The 22,042-nt window shown below is 36.9% G+C and overlaps 1 protein-coding gene across 1 annotated transcript in view; it reads right to left on the bottom strand.

The window, feature by feature from the left end:
- The window catches only part of LOC128982942 (colorectal mutant cancer protein-like), a 217,105-nt gene that overhangs the window by 33,497 nt on the left and 161,566 nt on the right, over window positions 1-22,042 (bottom strand). Inside the window, exons 10-12 of the mRNA XM_054402042.1 lie at window positions 14,340-14,471; window positions 13,681-13,867; window positions 13,275-13,445 (exon numbers count right to left, since the gene is read on the bottom strand). Coding sequence (XP_054258017.1) covers window positions 13,275-13,445; window positions 13,681-13,867; window positions 14,340-14,471 — 490 coding nt within the window. The remainder of the gene's footprint in view (window positions 1-13,274; window positions 13,446-13,680; window positions 13,868-14,339; window positions 14,472-22,042) is intronic.

The following is a 22,042-nucleotide window of genomic DNA, read 5'->3' on the forward strand; positions in this document are numbered from 1 at the left end:
TGGGCACTGTACACACACGCAACGCCTCGCCACCGTATTTTTCCAATATTTTGTTTTCAATTACATCCCTAAACCGTTTAAGTTTTTTAATGTAATTAATTTTTTATTCATACTTCCATTAGTTGTCCGTCTTATGAGCTAATTTTTGTTGCAATACCACAAACCGCATAATTGTAGAGATTTTTTAAAAAATGTCACATTTTTTATTTATAACTTTTATGAAAATTTAATTAGCTCATGAAGTTAAGGGGCATTAAACAATGGTTTTTGTAATTTTTGGTGTCTCAGTCTACATCCGTTCTTGAGTTTAACGGTAAAAGAAGAGTACACTTTAAAGCACTATATCTCACTTAATAAATGGGGGAAAAATTTTTAAAAACCATTTTTTCCATTCTTATTAATAGCTTAATGAATTGGTAAGAAAAAAAAAATAAAAATAAAATATTTTTAAAAATGGGCCGAACACCCTTAATCTAAGCTTAGCCTTAATAAATAGTAAGTAAAGGTACAAACCTGAACAAGTTTTATTTAGTCAAAATTACAAACACTACCTGATAGAATAAAACGTGAGCAATGAGCTCTTAGGCCTACCCAGAAATAAATTAGCTTATTTTCAAAAGATCGTTTTATATTAAATGAGATTAAAAATAGCTCAATTTTATAATGATTGACTTCAGCTTCTATTATATTTAAAAATAGATTTCCACCGACCTTGTAGTTGTAGAAAGGTGTTCACGGCTGGGGTACCCCACCTGCTGGCGTCATGTCGTCCTGTCCGGGATTGCACTGCACACTTTTTAAAGTCTTTAGAAATAGTTTATGTACACGAAAAAATAAACTTAAAACTCACTTCTTGTTATAAAAAGCAAAACAAAACGATCTTTTATGGCCTAATGAGGGTTGAATTTGATTGATAATAATAAATGAGATATATGATAAAACTGTTATAGCGGTGAGCGTATTGCTGCATGAAAAAGTGACTTATTGTCGAGAGGAGTAGTAGCGGACTGTGCCACGGCCGGACATCGTACGATGGAAAAGTACAAAGGTCGGGAAATTCCATTCTTATCGGCCGGACATGGGTTGAAAGATAAACGGTGAAACCAAAGCTCAGGGCAATGGAAAGTATGCGTTGAAAATAAAAATAATATGCTATACTAAATGAAATTTATATCCAACATATCGCCCCCCTTGAACCAACCTGGTTCAACAGAAAATTAAAGAAAAGGAATATTCATTGGCCTAATAATAATGAAAATAATAAGAGGGTTGCAAGGGGCGTTGCCAGTTAAGTTATTGGATTGGGAGACAGGATACCTTAACGGTAGGTCGGGTTAAGGTTCCTTTTGCGGTCTTGAGTTGGACCACTCGTACTATGCCGTCTTTCCCAGGAAACACTGCAGTTACTCGTCCCATCTTCCAAGAGAGAGGTGGAGCGTTGTCTTCATGTACGATGACCAGGTCACCGACTTGTAGATTTCTTCCATTTGAAGTCCATTTCGAACGTTCCTGTAGTGTTTGCAAATATTCTCTTTGCCATCGAACCCAGAAGTGTTGAGTAAAGGCTTGTATCAGTTTCCAACGTTGTACATGACTTGTTGATGAATTTATCAAATGAGGTTCAATGAGAGATGTCAATGGACCACCTGTCAGAAAATGGCCAGGAGTAATAGGCTGTAAGTCATTAGGTTTGGCTGAAAGAGGTGTAATAGGCCTAGAGTTTAAAACGGCTTCAACCCTAGCAGTCAAAGTGATGAATTCCTCGTAGGTCAATGTTTGTTCACCCATAACTCTGGTAAGGTGGTATTTTGCACTTTTCACCGCTCGCTCCCAAAGCCCTCCCTGATGAGGAGCTCTTGGTGGTATGAAATTAAACTGAACTCTGTGATTCTCTGCAAACTTTTGAGTATTAGGATTGCGCATAAGATCTTCAAAGCACTTTCTTAGGGAAGATGCAGCTCCAACAAAATTAGTACCGCAGTCAGAATACAGCTCAGATATTAAACCTCTTCGAGATATGAATCTCGTTACTGAAGCAATGAAAGCATCAGCTGTCAATTCAGTAACAACTTCCAAATGTATTGCCTTTGTAGCAAGACAAATAAAGAGACAAAGGTACACTTTCAAAGGTTGTGTCTTGCGGAGTCTGAAAAATTTAACTGAGAAAGGCCCAGCATAGTCTACGGCTGATATATTAAAGCAGCGAGAAGGGATGATACGTGCTGCAGGAAGTTCTCCCATGAGAGGAGCTGTTAGCTTAGGTTTGGCTCGGTAACATTTCAAGCATTTGAACACTCTAGACCTAATTAGACTTCGAGCGTTTAATATCCAGAACTTTTCTTGAAGGAAAGCTTGAAGCTGTTGAGGTCCAACATGAATAGTCTGGTTGCCGGTCAAAAAACCTGGAAGTAAGGTCCACCCGAAGTTTTATGTTGTTTTCTGTTTCTTCAAGACCTACATAACTAAAATCTGCAAGGTGCCACTTTGTCACCCTTGAGCAAATTGAAATATTCAAGATGGCGGCCAAGATGGCTTAAAAACTGTATATTTGCTGTATCTTTCCCTATAGAAGAGACAGGATAATAATTTTTGTGTCTAATTTTATGTTTTAAGGGTCAGAGAATACCAATAATTGATTATCTTAGTAATAAAATACCCCCGCCACAGCAAACCTGCCGACTAAGCGAATTTCCAGTTGCCTGAATTGATTTTCAATTAAATGTATTTAATTAACATTAATTTTTATGAGTACTTAGGCTTGCTGCTACAGGGAGGGTAAAAAAGTGTTTTTTTAGTGAAATATTAATAACTTAGTATAAAATAAATAAATTTACCAATTTTGATCAAAATATACAACAGCAGACTACAACATTTTACAATATTCCCCATAAAGAATTACATGTGAATTTTAAAATAACAGTTATTTGTATTTTCTCCGTAACTAATAATGGTACAAAAACACTTTTATATACTAAATTATTTGTTCTTTTAAGCTCTTTAAGAAGGTTTGAAGAGAAATTGGAAAATTTTGCGTTTAGAGGGTCAAAAATTAGAAAAACAAATTTTTACCCCATAAAACCCCGCGTAAAACCCCGTCCCCATGGTCCGATCATGCTGGTTCGGTTTACTAATCCTGTATATCTGCTGTATCTTTCCCTATAGAAGAGACAGGATAATCATTTTGTGCCTAGTTTGATGTTTTAATTAGAAAATTACCCAAAATAATAAATCAATATAAGTTTTTAATAAATTTCCACATTAATTTGTTGCCAAGTTACCTTATCAACAATGTTTTCAAGTATTTACTTGACTTAAAACATTATATCTATGGTTTCTGAGGATAAGTGCTACATTCAAACAGAACACAGTCATCAAATCAGTTAACTTACAAGCAGTTCTCCTAATTGATGCTTGTGCTGTACTGGGGACAGTGCATTATCCTTCTTCAGGAACAGTGAATGACTTTATCAACTGCTTTTTAAATTATAGTTTTCTTGAATTAAGAAAAAAACACTGTTCTTTAGGCTAGTCAAAATACGGTCCAACATCAAACTTAAGGGGAGTCGCTACTGAAAAACTACCAATTTTGTAAAAAACTTGATTTTTTTTATTATTTTTTTATCTTGTTCTATGGATTGTAAGGTTTCAGAAAAACATAACATTTGGTATAATATATATTTTTTTCACTGTGAAAAAAATATTTGAAGTGAAGCGCGCACACCTCTTTTAGGGCATCAACTAGGCCTAGTATAAACCAACGTATAAACTTCAACCGCTGTTTTCCGCGACTTTAAATTTTTTTTTTTTTTATATAAGTTCTTATAACTTTTTAACTATTGCAGCTATATGAATGAAATTTTTACCACACATTGTTTATACTATAAATCAACTTTCTGTGCATGGATATTGTAATTGGGTAAATAAAAGTACATGAAAAAAAAATTATAAAAATTTATAACCTATAAATTTTTCAAAAACTTATTTTTGAAGCCATAACTTATAAACTAATTGAGAAAATAACATGAGTATGCACAGAAAGTATGTGCTTTCCTTGCTCTTTAAAATAAGATATCGAACAATAAAATTGGTTCAGTAGTTAAATAGTTATAAGAGATTTAAAAAACCCCATTTTTTCCCGCCAAAAAACTTAAAAAACTCCAAAAAGTATGTAAAAATTTTTTTTTTTTACTTTAACGGCAGTAAATCTTTTTTTAAGACTAAATGTACTTAAATAAGTATATATGATAATTTTTAAAAGGATTTTATTAAAAATCACTAGTTTCAGTAGCGACTCCCCTTAAGGTAAAAGAAATAAAATATATTTCTTCCCCATATATTCCAAAATATATGGGATTTTGTCAAAAAAGGTGTCAAGAATATTATACTAAAAATAAAAAAAATCCAAGTGGTGGAAAGCTGCCATTTTTGAAAAAACTTCCGCCATATTGGATTTATGTAAGCTTTTAGTAAAACATCAATTATTTGACAACTAATCGTCTTAACAATCTGCGGTTTGTCTTAATAGATTCCTCTTTAAGATAATAATAACCTTATACCATTTCATTATTGATTTATTTAAAATAGACAGCTTTAAATTGAAACAATAGCAAATTTCGAAGATTTTTTTTGTAAAACCTTTAAATGTTTGCAAATACAAACTCAGGTGATAAGAACATTCATATTTTGTGGCTCTTAAAAGAATCTGAATACCATTTTCAACAATTATCAACCTCATATCAGTTTGTATATTGCTTTGAAGATATATTATGGGATATATTGTTATTAGTCTTCAACTTGGAACGCTAGCCGTGCTGCACCACTACATCTAGTCCGATTGAAATACACTTTGAGGTGAGAAAAATTGCTTTGAGAACATTTAAAACATATTTTGGAATCATACATTCATACATATAGGGCAATGTATAAAAAGATCTGACAAAATCCGAGCATGAGAACACTGAACACTGTTTTTCATAATATGTTGGTGCAGACAAGCCTTGTATGGTTTTTGCACCTATTGTATAATATGCATGTATTCATTATAGTTCAATAAATAAATTGATTGATTGATTGAAAAAGAAGGGGTTTTGAAACATACCAAAATTCAATTTTTCATAATAGACAATTACATATATGTGTCCGTGAACACGATAACTTGAGTAATTTTTATACAATTTTGATGACATTTGGTTTGAAGGTGTAAGGCAGGATAAACTTGAATGAGTTCGAGAACCAGCATGATCGGACCATGGGAACGGGGTTTTACGCGGGGTTTTATGGAGTAAAAATTGTTTTTTCTAATTTTTGACCCTCTAAACGCAAAATTTTCCAATTTCTCTTCAAACCTTCTTAAAGAGCTTAAAAGAACAAATAATTTAGTATATAAAAGTGTTTTTGTACCATTATTAGTTACGGAGAAAATACAAATAATTATTATTTTAAAATTCACATGTAATTCTTTATGGGGAATATTGTAAAATGTTGTAGTCTGCTTGTTTATGGATATATTTTGATCAAAATTGGTAAATTTATTTTTCCTACAGTCACCCGACAAAGTTGGCTTCCTTGTACTGTTTATAGTACAGAAAGCTGCTAATTGCTGCATATTTATACTTTGCCGCACGGTTTATACTTTGCCGTACGGTTTATACTTTGCCGCACATCAGGATTCCAACGAAACAACACAAAACAGCGTGGTTCTATTATGCACGTAATCCGTGTACGCTTGGAAATAGGTTGGCAACACTTAAAGATAAAAATTCTACGAGCAGCTGATTGACTATTATAACTACGATTTAATCTGTCATTTCGTGTTTATAGTTTCGGTATTTCTAAACTTTCTGGACTTTTCTTTTAAACGTTATTAAAACATTCCTACGATCTTAATAAACAAGAAAATACCTTTAAAGCATTTTTTTAGGCGCGGAAACCACTTCAAATTACAAAAACATATGGAACTATATTCTCAAAACGCGGAGCACATTTCTTGCCGAGGAAAAATAGCGGAGTGATACGGACCGTGGGTACTACTTTCTCTAGGGCATCATTTGTGTTGCCAGCTGAACCTAAAAACGTGTTGTATAGTGTTTGGAAGACTAATTATTTATATGCTTTATAGTGACTGTAGGAAAAATATAATGTGTAACACGAGTGAAAAAGGCCTTTGCTGCACTCGAGATCATTCCGCACTCGCCTGCGGCTCGTGCGTAAACATTGCTCTCGTGTGCAGAAAAGTGCCACTTTCACCACTAGTTACACAAATAACTATATTTTATACTAAGTTATTAATATTTCACTAAAAAAACACTTTTTTACCCTCCCTGTAGCAGCAAGCCTAAGTACTCATAAAAATTAATGTTAATTAAATACATTTAATTTAAAATCAATTCAGGCAACTGGAAATTCGCTTAGTCGGCAGGTTTGCTGTGGCGGGGGTATTTTATTACTAAGATAATCAATTATTGGTATTCTCTGACCCTTAAAACATAAAATTAGACACAAAAATTATTATCCTGTCTCTTCTATAGGGAAAGATACAGCAAATATACAGTTTTTAAGCCATCTTGGCCGCCATCTTGAATATTTCAATTTAGGGATGGGAATTATCGTTGTTTTCCGGCAACGGTTATAACGATAACGCAGCTGCCCAATAACGTGTTGCGGCAACCTGTTATTTCAATAACGATTGCCAACTCGTTGCCGCTGTGTAAACCGTTGTCCGCCGGTCGGTGTTGCGGCGTTCAGTTATCGTTGTTGGTTGATCAGTTCAGTTTTCAGTTGTAGTCGCGAGTCGGACGTTGCCGCGTTGTCCAGACACGATGCGTTATTCTAATTCTAGTTCGTTTCAGAAGTTATCGTTGCTCTGGTAGCGTTGCGGCAACGTCACTAATGGCAATGCATGTTTTCGTTTTCGTTGTCCGTTGTCCGCGCGGCTTTCCTGCAACATTGTGTCGATAGATACGTTATTATAATAACAGGGAGTTCTCGGCAACGTGTTGCCGCGATAACGTTGCCGTGGCCGCAACACTGTTATTCATCCTGTTATGTTAAATAACGCCCATCTCTATTTCAATTTGCTCAAGGGTGACAAAGTGGCACCTTGCAGATTTTAGTTATGTAGGTCTTGAAGAAACAGAAAACACCATAAAACTTCGGGTGGACCTTACTTTCAGGTTTGGGTGAAAAATGCCTTTTGGCAACTAGACTAGAAGGTTGATTTTATGGTAATGGTCAATTAAAAGATTAACCACAATGTGATTCTTAGGTAGAATTATCTGATGTTTGGTTGAGTACAAAAGATTGGAGTGTTTGAGCCGACCTCCAACTCTGATTAATCCACTTTCATCCAGAAACGGAGTTAATCTTTGTAGGCGTTTAGAGCAAGTTTTATTCTTCTTTAAGAGTATAGTAATATCTTGAGAAAATGTTTCTGCTTGTATTAATAACCAAATTCGTTTCTCAGATTCCTCGATTTCTTCAAGTGTCAAAGGATGCGTAATATTTGATTTATTCTTTAGGCACTTAATGAAGCGTAGAACATAACACATAATGTGTAGTAATGAGGTCCATGAAGAGTATTTTGGAGTGGTAATAAAGTCAAAAGTTTGGTTTTCTTCTTTTGTGAGAAGACTAATGGTAGTAGGCTTCATTTCTGGAAGAGTATCTTCCGAGACGCTGAAATGAGCGATAGGCCAAGAAGAGGGTGAAGTTTTCAACCAGTGTGGACCTGACCACCACAAGGTGTCATTTATTAGATGAGCGGCAGTAAAACCCCTAGAGGCGCAATCTGCAGGATTTTCATTAGTTGAAACATGTTTCCAGATACATGAAGGGGTTAATTCCTGGATTTGAGAAACACGGTTAGCTACAAAAAGCTTTAGCCTGTAGGCAGGCGTATGAATCCATGACAAGGTTATGGTGGAATCACTCCAAGCAGTAATGGATTTGATTTCACATTGATCAGATAGCTTGTCAGCACAGTAATGTAGCAAGTTTGCAAGAATTTGAGCACCACATAGTTCTAGCCGTGGTATTGTAACACGCTTCAGTGGAGCTACCTTTGATTTTGCAATTAATAAGTTCACATCAATATTCCCTTGTACATCTTCTGTGCGAATATATACACAAGCAGCATAGCCTAATTCGCTTGCGTCAGAAAACCCATGTAATTGGATATCTACAGCATCTTCTAAGGATATGAATCTTTGGATTTTTAAGTTTTCAATCAGTGGGAGCTCATTAATAAATGTTGACCATCGATCTGCTACTTCACAGGGAAGGGAATCATCCCAGCCAAGCCCTAATGTCCACACATGCTGCATTAAAGCTTTTGCCCAGAAAGTAAGCGGTGCTAGCATTCCAGTAACATCGTAAATCCTAGCAATAGTGGAAAGAATTGATCTCTTGGTGAACAAGGAGGATGGTTTCTCAATTGAATAAGAAAATTGATCTGAATCAGGATTCCATTTTAATCCTAAAATTCCAACAGCATGTTGATCTAATACAACAGGAGTTACACAGTGTTCTTTAGGTAAGTTTCCTAATATCTGTGATTCATTCGAAGCCCATTTACGCAGCTCAAAACCACCTTTTTTAAGGATAGCTATAACTTCATCACGCAACTGCGATGCTTCTTGGATAGAATTTGCGCCTAAAAGGGCATCATCAACATAAATTTGTTGCCGAAGGATTTTTGAAGTCATGGGATAGTTTTCTCCCTCCTGCTTAATTAGCTCCTGAATAACTCGGTTTGCGAGAAATGGTGATGATGACATTCCAAAAGTGACTGTGGTTAATTGATAAATATCAAGTTGACTTAAAGGGTTTTCTCTCCAGTAAATAAGCTGAAAAGGTTGGTCATCGTCATGGATGGCTATCATTCTAAACATCTGTTTAATGTCACAAGTAAAGGCAATCTTAAAAAGACGGAAACGAAGAATAATGTCTCTAATCTCATTATGAAGTTTTGGACCTGGGTGCAAAATATTGTTGAGGGTCAGTCCTGTAGACGTAGGTGAAGACGCATTGAAGACAACTCGTATCTTACCATCTTTGTAAACACCATGGTGAGGCAAAAAACAATGAGGCCTAGAAAGGTCTAGATTTTTGTCACAAAGTTTCATATGACCAGATAGCCTATAATCTTCCATGAAATTTACATAGTTGTCCTTAAGTTCAGGATTAGACTGAAATTTACGTTCCATAGATAGGAAAGTGCGTTTTGCCGTTGTAGAAGATTCTCCTAATTTTGAAGGTTCATCTTTGAATGGTAGTTTACACACAAATCTACCTGTGCTGTCTCTAGAATGATTATCCAAAAAATGGCGTTCACATTCTTCTTCTTCTGGTGACAATTTCAAAATTGATGGAGGTTCTTCAATAGACCAAAAACGTTGGAGCGTTGAGTGTAGATCAACATCATTAGTAGAAAGTAGAGTAGATAACCCACTGTAGTTAGAAGGGCTTTGCATGATAGGAACGTTTCCTAGAATGACATAACCAAATATTGTGTTGATAGCATGAGGCATGTTGTCGCCAAGTGCAACTGAAGGCCCTAACAATGTTTGTGTGAACAGGTCAGCCCCAATTAATAAATCAATTGGCCCTGGTGTATCAAAGGTTGGGTCTGCCAATGTGTACCCTTTCAACTTGGTACGTACATCAGGTGAAATGGTAATGCGAGGCATGTAGTTAGAGATTTTGTCTAGTATTAAGACGGAGTGTGAAGAAGCCAAAATAGTACCATTAAGTGAAGAAAAATTCACTATTGTTAAACCTTTAGGTTTGATTTGAGCTGAAGATATGCCTGTTATTTCAGTCACACCACATAAGGTGCGCTTAACCTTAAGCATCGAAGCACAGGACTCTGACATAATAGTAGCCTGAGAGGCACTGTCTAGTACAGCACGTACAACAATCTGGTTTCCGTTTTCAGTAGACACCTTAATCAGAGCTGTGGCTAAAAGTATCATACTATTTTGAGAGTGTGCAGTAGCAACCACAGTGTTACCAAGGTCATTGGCTAGGCCTCTGATACAAGAGGTCGAGGAAGTGGCTAAAGTTACTGATTGTGTCACACTATTAGATTGTACATTCTGATCCTGCTTTTCAAAATGAAGAAGAGTGTGATGCTTTTTCTTGCATTTTTTACAAGAATAAATAGATCTACAAGATCCTGTGTTATGATTTCCAAAACAGTTTAGGCATACATTCTTCTCTTTAATAATATTGTACCTATTCTGAGGAGTCAATACTCCAAATTTCTCGCAATGAAATATGTTGTGCGCAGAATTACAAAAGACGCAACATGGTTGCTGCTTACCAGCTGAAACTGACATTAGTACTGCCTTGTTAGGCTTTGCTACGTTACCTGGCCTTGAAAAAGGATTTTTCGATTGTAGCATTTTAGACGCATTAGGTTGCTTGGAAGTAGATGAAAAGGTTGAAGTTGGCAAGTTATTTAAATATGCTGCTTCTTGTTGAATACACTCATCCTCAAGATATTTTAAAAATTCCCCAATGTTTGGAATAATTTTAGAGTCTTCCCTTTTTCGTTCAAATTCAGCACGTAACTCAAGATCGAATTTACGCAACAAGTGTGAAGTAAGAACTAGGCTTTCATTGGCTGCAATATCATGGTTAAGGGCCTTTAGGGCTTGATAGTTGTCATTATAAGCTGATATAAAATTTCTAAGCTCCTTAACAGAGGGTTTGTGAACCTGCGGAAGGTCAAGAATCTTGTTTGTGTGGAGGGTAACCAATAGCCTAATATTGTGGTACCTTTTTTGTAAATTTCCCCATGCAATCAAATAGTTGGTGGCATTAAGTGGCAGGGATCTAACAAGGTCAAGTGCCTCATCAGACAGGCAAGAAAGCAGATAAGAAAATTTCTCTATGTTTGAAAGTGATGAATTTAGATGAATGGTAGTCTCAAATATACCTTGAAAGGCTATCCAGTGCTCAGGCCTACCAGAAAAAACTGGCAAGTTGATTTTAGGTAGCCTAATAGATGTCTTAGACTTAACCTCTGTTGCTGGACCAGCTGTGCTAACATCAGAATCATTTAGGCCTAGGCCTGGTTGTTCAGGTGTAGGAGCAGGCAACAAAGCATCACAAGCTGCTGTATGCCAATATATAAATCTGATATTTTCTCTTGAAAACCACTTAGTTTGTTATTGTCAATATCCTCAATGGAAGCAATATTAAAAAAAAGCTTATTAACATGTTTTTCAAACTCAAAGTGTTTTTGATTAGCTGTTTTTGACAATAGTTTAAGCTTATTAATTTGTTGGGAGGTTAACTCATTAACAATACTAACTTCAGAAAGACTTACCACTTGTTTGTTGATGGCTTCAAGTCTTATTTCGATCAACTCACAATGTTTAACAAAAGTTGTAAACCTCATATTGAGCCTTAAAATGAGTCTTGAGACTTAAAGATACAAAATTAAATATGACATGATTATTGCCGAAACATACTTCATAAGTTGTAATTATCTCCAATACTTTGAACTTCCATTTTCTCAAACGTAAACAAACAATTTTGACAGCGCTGCTGCCATGGTCAGGTCTAACTCTAACAGCTGTTTTTGTTCTTGTCGCTGCAGTCGTAGTGGCAGTGGCATGAGGCAGTGGAAGCAGCTGTGACGTATCAGGTTATGACGTAGGAAGTTAGGATATGGGGGAGGAGAAATAACTGGTTACAGAAAAAGCCGATTCAATTGGCTTAGCTTGATGGAAAATAAAAATGGCGGCTTGTTACAAGGATTGCCTTCTGAGATGTTCTCAGGAAATTACATGAAAATTGTAGGCTATTTTTCGTAACAATTACGACAGAAAATTCTTACTGAATTTTAATTAGAATGAGATATGAGAAAATATTTTTCCCTAGGCCAGTCCTACAAATGATGAAATGATCCGGCTCGAAGGACCAATTATTTGATAGAATAAAACGTGAGCAATGAGCTCTTAGGCCTACCCAGAAATAAATTAGCTTATTTTCAAAAGATTGTTTTATATTAAATGAGATTAAAAATAGCTCAATTTTATAATGATTGACTTCAGCTTCTATTATATTTAAAAATAGATTTCCACCGACCTTGTAGTTGTAGAAAGGTGTTCACGGCTGGGGTACCCCACCTGCTGGCGTCATGTCGTCCTGTCCGGGATTGCACTGCACACTTTTTAAAGTCTTTAGAAATAGTTTATGTACACGAAAAAATAAACTTAAAACTCACTTCTTGTTATAAAAAGCAAAACAAAACGATCTTTTATGGCCTAATGAGGGTTGAATTTGATTGATAATAATAAATGAGATATATGATAAAACTGTTATAGCGGTGAGCGTATTGCTGCATGAAAAAGTGACTTAATGTCGAGAGGAGTAGTAGCGGACTGTGCCACGGCCGGACATCGTACGATGGAAAAGTACAAAGGTCGGGAAATTCCATCCTTATCGGCCGGACATGGGTTGAAAGATAAACGGTGAAACCAAAGCTCAGGGCAATGGAAAGTATGCGTTGAAAATAAAAATAATATGCTATACTAAATGAAATTTATATCTAACACTACCAATAACAAATTTTGTAAAACATATTCAACCAATTGGGTAGTGATAAATCATTATACACACACAGTGTTTTCTTTTAAGTTATTAACCTTGGTTCAGTAATAAAAATAAAAATCTTAACTTAAAAATTACAGCTTACTCAAACTTTCACTCAAACAAACAAAAATTATTAACACTATACAGCAATAAATCATGTAAAGAACAGAACAATAGAAAGTCTAGAAAGCTAAGGCTAATCTTAGGCTATTACTATATGCTGTTTTAAAGACAGAAGAATGTCGGTAAAAACATTAGATAACTCATAAATAATTCCGTCCCGTCCCGAAATCAAAATTCAATCCCCTCCATCCCTGGAGAAAAGGGCACTTGTTCACAACTCCAACTTCTTTAGCTTTAATTTGAAGTTGAGGTTTTGTTATGAACATTTCACATGGTCGTGTGGACATAATAATTAATCTTCTACCACACCACAGTCATAGAAATGTCCGTCATCAACTGGAACTAATTGTGGTGAAAGCATGAATATTTCAATTGCGCCATCTTCGCAGAAGTCGGATATTGGTACGGGCATTGAATGTTGATTCTCGATACCAATACCAATTTAATTAAATTGGTGGTATCCAGAATCGGTATTGAGAATCGACACAACTTGTATTCAAGGCCGGATGCTTCTAATAACAAAGCAGTTTTAACCTTTACCTCCTCACCTCAGTATCGGCCTCGTGGAGTTGAGCCTGCAAATGCTGTATGGTTGCCAGATGAGCTTGTTGTTGAGACTGCAAAGTTGCTACCTTCAATTCCTGATTCTCCTTTTCCCTCTCCAACAAGTAAATTTTGGCCCGTAGCTCTGCCTTATCCTCCCTCATTGCCATCAGTTCCTAACAAAACATAAGTTTATGTAAGTAATAAATTGAGGAAATGTTTCCTTATATTTTATAGATCCACATGACTGAATGTGAGAAAGTAATTTAGTTTAGTACTTTGTGACCAATCTACTATGTTTTTGCTACATGTATACATGTACATACATGTACATGTATGTTTTTGCAATCAACATGTACATTTGGATAGTTGTATTCAAATTTGAGGGTGTAAACATAAACTATCGATTACCTGCATAAGGACAGCAGTCTCCAAGTCAAGCTTTCGGGAATGTCCAGCAGAGGCAGGAGTAGTGTATGGGGGGGGAGGCAGATCCACTAAACTTTCTAGTTCTACCACAGTGTCCCGCACACGTCCCCTCTCAGCCTTCAGACAAGATATCAGCTCCCTCAGCTGTTCTTCTTCACTTACCCGCACACTATACAACATTACATACAAATCAGCTGACTAGGCGGGGGCGGACTACTAAACTCTACGGCTCTACCACAGTGTCCAGCACGTGGCCCCTTAGATGTTCTTCCTCAGTCAAAAATGAATAAGAAATGGATCATATTTTATATTTTTTACAAATAAAGTAAAATGCGCATTTAATAAATATAGTGTATACATTTTTCCGAAATATAATACTGTAATGTAACTCTATTTACTGGTTGAATTTTTATTTATTATTTTTTTTAATTTTACATAATTATTAAAACCTTTAAACCTAAACTTGTATATTTTCAGTGGTTTTTATATTTACGTTTCTGTATTAACACTTTAATAGTTAGTACTAGCATATTGAGTAAAACTACATTGTAATAATTGTATTATATGCAACTACATAGGGCCTGAGTAAAAACTACATAGACTGTAAAGATCAAAGTGATTATCATCTTTTTAGTGCTTACTTTTCATCGTTTAGGTGAGAATCAAGAAGAGAAACAAGTAGATCATAGGCTTCAATGGCTCGGTCACTTGAATTAAGAGCAAGTCGGCAAGCTATAACATTGGACTCATACTTTCCCAACAGAAGATATAATCTGAAATAAAAAATTCAGTAAGCACATTTATATTGCTCATTTTCAAGAACAAAACAGTTAAAAAGCAGAAAAGTATATATAATTTTTCTTTAAAAATATGAGTAGTAATGGAAGAAAATTTTGAAAGCAGTTACATCTTTCTCAATCATTTCAAAATAGTGATTGAGTGTGTTTTAATAAAGTTTGATTATTAATAATCTTTTTGTCATTATTTATCTTGGTTTTTTGTTTAATCTGTGTGTGGTGAAATAAAGTCACACCTATTATGATGTGTCACTTAGGTGTTTCAGGTTTCAGGTGCCAGGGTACTCTTTTCCATTCAGGTAAACCTACTATACCTCTCACAAAAAGAAAATGTAAGTACCCAAAGCCATAGTACGGTAGAGCTTCTTGCGAAATCACTCGATGAAATATTTCTTCATGTATGTTTTTTTCCCTAAAATTATTAAACCTAGTTTATTATTAATAACTGTTGTATATTTTTGGACATAAAATAGTCGAGGATTTTAAATACGAGGGCTATCCAGAAAATTGCAAACGTTTTGACCTGGCCCGGCAGTTGGAAGGTTTTTGTTGGCGAAAATTTAAAAACCTATAGAAATTTATCACCAGATTTGTGATGTTTACGGCCAAGGAATAATGGGTGAAAGCCAAGTGAGGCAGTGGTGCATTGATTTTAAAAATGGCTGAACCAATGTTCATAACGATTATGTTCAGCGGTAGGCCTAGTATTATGACTGATAAATTAGTGGCGAAAATCGATAAACAAATCTGTGAAAATAGTATTTTTACCATCTCAGAACTCTCAGAACATTGTCCTCAAATTTCTCGGAGTTTAGTCCATGAAATAGTGGTTGGTAAACTTGGTTGGATACCACTAATCTTGTGCCAGGTGGGTTCCGAAATTGCGAACAGAAGACAACAAAAAACTAAGAGTTACTGCAGCACTGACATTTCTGGAAGAGTATGACAAACGTGGAAACCGTGTTATTGATCGTATCGTAACTGGTGACGAGACTTGGGTAAAGCACGTCAACTTTGAAACAAAAAGGCAGCCGAAAAAAATGGAGCCACACAAATTCACCCAAGAAACCGATAGTGTTTGCAGACCCTATCAGCAAGAAAAATCATGGCTAAGGAGTTTTGGGACGCTCAGGGGGTGATTTTGGTAGACTTTCTTGAACGTGGCCAATCAATTAACTCAGAGAGGTATTGGGAAAGATTCCGAAAATTAAGACGTGCGATCCAATTCAAGCATCGTGGAAAACTTAACGAAAAAGGTTTGTTTTTTCATGACAATGCCCATCCACACACAGCCAATCGTACCCAAGAGTTATTGGATGGGAATTTTTCAATCATCCACCGTACAGTTTAGATTTGGCGACTAGTGACTACCATCCGTTCCCAGCAATAAAGACGTGGCTCGCTACGCAATGCCTTGACAATGATGCTGAACTCTATGCCGGTGTAAACCAGTGGTTAAACTCCCAGGCGGTAGATTTATTTAAAGAGGGCATTGAACAGCTTTGATACCACGCTTTGATAAATACCTTAATTTTAGGGGTCTGCGGTGCACCGAAAAAGTCAGTACGGTATGGTTCTAGCTTAATTACCGTCATCGGTTCGGTACAGCATTTTTTACGCGGTACAAACTCGGTTTGGTACAGCCTATTATAATAATAAATAACATTCAGTTAATTTACGGTAGTTGGTTCTGAGCACATGAAAGGCTTATCAGATGTTTGTTTAGGTTCTTCATAACTTATTACTAGGGTATTGATGCAATAAAAAACCCAATAGCATTACCACATCCACGACAGGCATGTGTTGTACACCCCCTCTTACTGCTGAGAATGTACAACACATGCCTGTGCGAAAGGGTTTTCCCAACTCCTTGGAAAAGGGCTAGGCTTGTGCTAATCAGCAAGGGGAAAGGTGACCCGAATATGCCGTCGTCTTACAGACCCCTCTGTATGTTGGATGTGGCCGGAAAACTTTTCGAGAAACTGATCCGCTGCCGCCTGACGTCTGCCGTGGAAGCTGCCGGAGATTTGTCTCCTCGTCAGTACGGCTTCAGAAAGGGTCGGTCAACAATCGACGCGATATCCGAGGTACACAGAGCGGTAGAGCGTGCCGAGAGCTTCAATCATTACTCTCGCCGTATCGTGCTTCTTGTTACGCTAGATGTCAAGAATGCTTTTAACTCGGCGAGATGGGTCGATATGTTGAGCGCGTTGAGGAACAGCTTCCGCGTACCAGCATATCTGTTGAGGCTGATCGAGGACTACCTGCGCTGCAGAACTCTTAATTACGAAACTAAAGATGGTTCGCGGACGATGGATGTTACTTCCGGTGCCGCGCAAGGTTCGATACTCGGCCCAGATTTGTGGAACGCTGCCTACGACAGCCTTCTGAGATCTGAGATGCCAGAGGAGACCGTTTTAGTTGGGTACGCCGATGACGTTGCAGCCCTCATTGCTGCACGCAACGTTGAGCTAGCCCAACTGAAACTGAACCAAGTCATGCGCGTTGTAAACGCCTGGATGACTGATCATGGTCTGACACTCGCTCTGAGCAAGACAGAGATCGTCATCCTCACGAAAAAACGGATTGAAACCATCGTTCCGCTACGAGTTGGGAACGTAGTTGTCCAAACCACGCGAACCGCCAAGTACCTTGGTGTCATGGTGGACAACAAGTTGAGCTGGAGGGACCAGATCTTCCGTACGGCGGACAAGGCTGCTAGGAGTGTCGCTGCTCTTAGTAGGCTTATGGCCAATGTCGGTGGTCCCCGGTCCAGCCGTAGAAGACTACTGATGTCTGCAGTCCAGTCCGTGCTTCTCTACGGCTCTGAGGTGTGGGCAGACGCGCTTAACAAGGAGGCGTATAGGTTGAGGCTCGCACGAGTGCAGCGTCAGGCGGCACTCAGGGTCGCTTCCGCGTACCGTACGGTGTCCGAACCGGCCGTTTTGGTGATCGCTGGAGTTATCCCAGTCAAACTCTTGGCAGCGGAGAGGAAGGCAATCTACCAGAGACAAGGCTACATCGGAAAGGACGCTGCAAGAACAGAAGAGCGCTCCCGCACTTTTCAGATGTGGCAAGAAAGCTGGGAAAGGGAGACTCGAGGACGTTGGACTGCCAGACTCATCAGGCAGGTCCAACCGTGGGTAGAACGGCGGCACGGTGAGGTTGACTATTACCTCACGCAGTTCTTGTCAGGTCACGGCTATTTTCAGTCGTACCTGCACTTGATGGCCAAAACGAATTCACCTGATTGCATTTACTGCCCATGCATTCCCGACGACGCGGAACACACTTTTTTCCGCTGTCCACAATGGGATATGCTTCGCCAGGAGGCCATTCAACATCTTGGGGTGCTGTCGATTGAATCGATCTGTGAGACCTTGCTGAAGGGTGAGGACAACTGGGACTGCTGGTCGCACTTTGTCCGGAATGTCCTTCAAGCTAAAAAGAATGATCTAGATCGGAACATAGTCTAGATTTGATAAGAAATAAACGGCTAGACACGGCGTAAGCCCCTCGGGCGTAGGCAAACTCGGCCTAGTTCTGATGAAGTGCGACAAGTGTTCCCAGGCTAGTGTCCGAAGAGTAGAGGAGGTTTTTAGTGGGTAGTCTCTGGGCCTTAAGCCCGTTGGAGTCCCACACTACAGGCTAGCAACCTGTGTGCATAAATGCATTTTCCCACCTCTCCCTAAAAAAAAAAAAAAAAAAACCACATCCACGACAATAATTGTTGTACTCAAGTGACAAGTATTTCCAAGAACTTTTGAGTTTTATCACTTTTAATCCTTTACGGCTTTCATTATTACTAGCTGACTTTCATTTATTACTATAGCGTAATAACTATTATGATAACCCAATTCTATTTTATCATAAAAGAAAAAAAATAATAGTTTTGTAATGGCTGTTAAATTTCATCTCTAACTCTAGTTGGCATTTCATATTTTAAAACAGTAAAATGACTTTATTGTAATACAATATTTACAAGACACAAACTATCATGAATTAATTTCTTTGAAAATAATCTTTTAACAATTTTATGAATCTTACTAATATTATAAATGCGAAAGTTTGTGTGTTTGTATGAAGTTCAATCACGCATTAACTACTGGATTGGGTTGAGATTTGGCATAATGATAGCTCACATTCCCGATTAACATATAGGCATATTCTTATCTCAAAAATCCTTTCGGGCTCCGCCCCAGTGGCTCTGTAGTTCCCCATGTTAACCTTATGAGTATTCATATTTAAAGAGAATTAAAGAATTTAGTCAGCTGTTTCAACTAAAAAAGTTGGTTCTATGATATGTAAAAGCATTAAAACGTTATAAGATTTACCAACAGGGTGCAGCACTATATTTATTTTGCATTTATGAAAACAGCTAATTTGAACTAAGGAGCAACAAAAAACTGTGTTACGCAATGATAACTAACTGTCAAAGTAGGATTGTTTACAGTTATGTTTATGTTTTTAACCTCTTCAGGGAGTAAGGCTCATATGGGTACATTAACTTTTTTCAATTTTTTTTTGTATTATTCTCGAACACCCACATTTGTACAGTGGTTATTATTGGTTACATTAACTTCTCAAAAGTTGGTAGCACTGGTTCCTTTCTTTCCCACATGTTTCTAAGGCAACGAAATATTCAGTTGAAAGGGACACTGTGTGAGGTTATGTGTGAATCAGTGAATTTGTGAACTTTGATGTGTTGTGAAACCCATTTATAATGTACATATACACTTAATAATTTTTGTCTATGATATTTTATGCTTTCACCTTTCAAATAATATTTAGTTTACTACATTATCTTTTAAAACGAAACCAGAAATTTGATTTTAATATCTGTACTCATTTGCGTACAAATCTCAAATGTCTTTGAATCTCAAAAAACGTCCCTGAAGAGGTTAATTTCATGGATATTTTGTGATATTTTGCGATTTTTTTCATAATTTATTTTTCTCTATTGTTTAGGTGGGACCTGCACTCTTATTGTGGTCAAGAGCATTCAACTTCTCTTCAACAACAGTAGCCAAGATTGAGCAATGGGGGATGGTGTCGTTTAATCCAAAATCAAATGCAAGAACAGGAAAGTCAGGGTTGTAAAATACAGATGAAAAATGTTTCGCAAAAAGTTCACATTTGTCAACACAATCAGTCGCCCCCATAAAGTCAAGTTTAAAACTAGGAGGACGTTTGTTTGAGATTCTCAATGTGCGACCAGAATGACTTTATATTGGATGGAATCGTCTCCTCAATGTTGGCTATATACTAGGGGTCTGCGGTACAGAAAATTTAAGGTCGGTACAGTACAATATCTTGTACCTCGGTTCTCGGTACAAACTCGGAATGGTACGCGGCTACCAGTAATTTTGATGTTTTCTCCTCAGATTGAAACCATTATTTTAAATTGTAATACATTGACATAACTACGAAAATGGATAGTATCCTATGTTCATGGTTTTCTAACAACAATTAATTACTGTCCCACACATTATTAAAACATTTTCCTTCTTTCATGGTTTTCTAACAACAATTAATTACTGTCCCACACATTATTAAAACATTTTCCTTCTAACGGGATTGTGTCACGAAATCAACAAAGTTAAGATAAACCTATTTTACTACTAAGTTAGCCTTGACAATTGTGGGGCCTGGGGGTCAGACTTTTTTTGGTTCGGGTTGGGTCAAGCCAAAAATTGTTTATTAATGGATTTCTTTTGTTTGAATTTCTATCTGTGTTTATAATATTACTTGATAATAAAATATGAAAAAAATTGTATTTATGTATATTATTTCATTTTCATATCTGATTTACAGCTTGGGAATTGCCTTAACCGCAAGAAAGAAGAAAATAAAAATTCTATGTTTCCACAATGCAATACAGTAAAACGCCGATTATCTGAATTAATTGGGACCGGGGTCGATTCGGATAATCAAAAATTCGGATAATCAGTTACACAACAATGAACTTTATTAGGGATGGTCAAGTCTCGAAATTTCGGGAAATTTTAAATCTCGTTACACGAGACAAGATTTCTTTTTGGCGAGACAAGAAAAAAAAAAAATTAAAAACGCCTGCAGAAAGTCAATGCAATACCCGCAATACAGGAGCGTGTTGTAGTTGCGTTTCCTTTGCGAAGGCGTTCTTATTTAATTAATTCTTTAAATGTAAATATTACTTTAATTATTTTAATAATATTACTTTAATAACATTTGAGAAGTTTTGTTACGTGTAAGCAGTGTAAGGAATATTTTATTACTGTACTATAAAAAGTCAAAACAAGTAACTATTTTATAAAAATTAATATTGCTTTTATTTTATGATTTATTTTATTTTAGGATAAGTTGAACTCTATCCTAACTGATATCACTATGTTTTCTAATCGTAGGCATTTTTAATAAGTTAGGCGTGATTAATAAAAAAATGTTATGCTGATGTTTTTTAATAAAAGATTGTAAATATTCTCGCCTATTATCATTATTTTTGTATTTAAACAGTCATCTAACAATGTTACAAAATCAGGTAAAAATTTTGAACGTGCATTTCCCGTTGTGTATGAGAAGGGAAATACCGTCTCGATCTCGTCTCGAAATTTTATGAGAAATAAAAAATCTCGTCTCGTCTCGTCTCGAATTAAAAATCCAATCTCGTCCATCCCTAAACTTTATTGAGTGCATAACTAAGACATAATAGAGCTGTTAAATTGAATTGAAGGACAGTAGAGAAACAAATACTGATATTTATAAAAACAAAACTACAGTACAATATAAAGTTCTTTACAAAAAGTTCTTTAACAATGCTTACTTGTACATCTTGATCAGCGTAAGTTGCCGTTACCTTGTAGCTCGTTTCCGCGCAGCTAGATCACGCAGGCGCTGGACGGCAAGCAGCTGTACACCGTCGCACTCTGGTTGCCGCTCCATCCATTTGAGGGCGTTGTCAAAGCACATGAACGCCTCACTATGAGATGGTACACTTTCGTCTCCTGCATCTTCGTCTCCCCCGGTCTCATTGTTTTCATCTTCATTTTCCTGTTCATCCATAACACTCACTGCGATTTCATCATCAGTCATTATCTGGTATCCTTGATCGTTCTTATCACATTCCAACCACTCTTACATATCATCGACATCACACTCCGAACAACCCACAATTTCCTTAGCCATGTTTACTAACTCCCCAACTGACGGCAATTCCGGTTTGTCTTCATCAACGCCAGCAGCTTCAGCAGTTAGTTCTCGTTCTTTAGCTTGCTTTTCTAACTCGAGTTGCTCTTTAGTCGACGTACCGTTTATTTTGTTCCAAGCCCATTTAAGTGAAACACTTTTTTTTAACCATGTTCCAGGAGTCTGCAATCATGTATTAACAGTCTTTCAAGATGATTTTTTTGTACGAATCCAAAACTTGTTCCTCGTCGTTCTCTTCAGCTAGGAGCTATTTACGAAGCACCTGTTGTCTGTAAAGACGTTTTGTGAACTCAATTACACCCTGATCCATGGGCATAATGTGCGTTCCCTATAACGGCACTCATCACAAAATCTTCAAAACG

This window comes from Macrosteles quadrilineatus, unplaced genomic scaffold (assembly GCF_028750875.1).
Source record: "Macrosteles quadrilineatus isolate MER2022 unplaced genomic scaffold, UCM_ALF_1.0 Scaffold_1__1_contigs__length_201487025, whole genome shotgun sequence".
NCBI classification, from domain to species: domain Eukaryota; kingdom Metazoa; phylum Arthropoda; class Insecta; order Hemiptera; family Cicadellidae; genus Macrosteles; species Macrosteles quadrilineatus.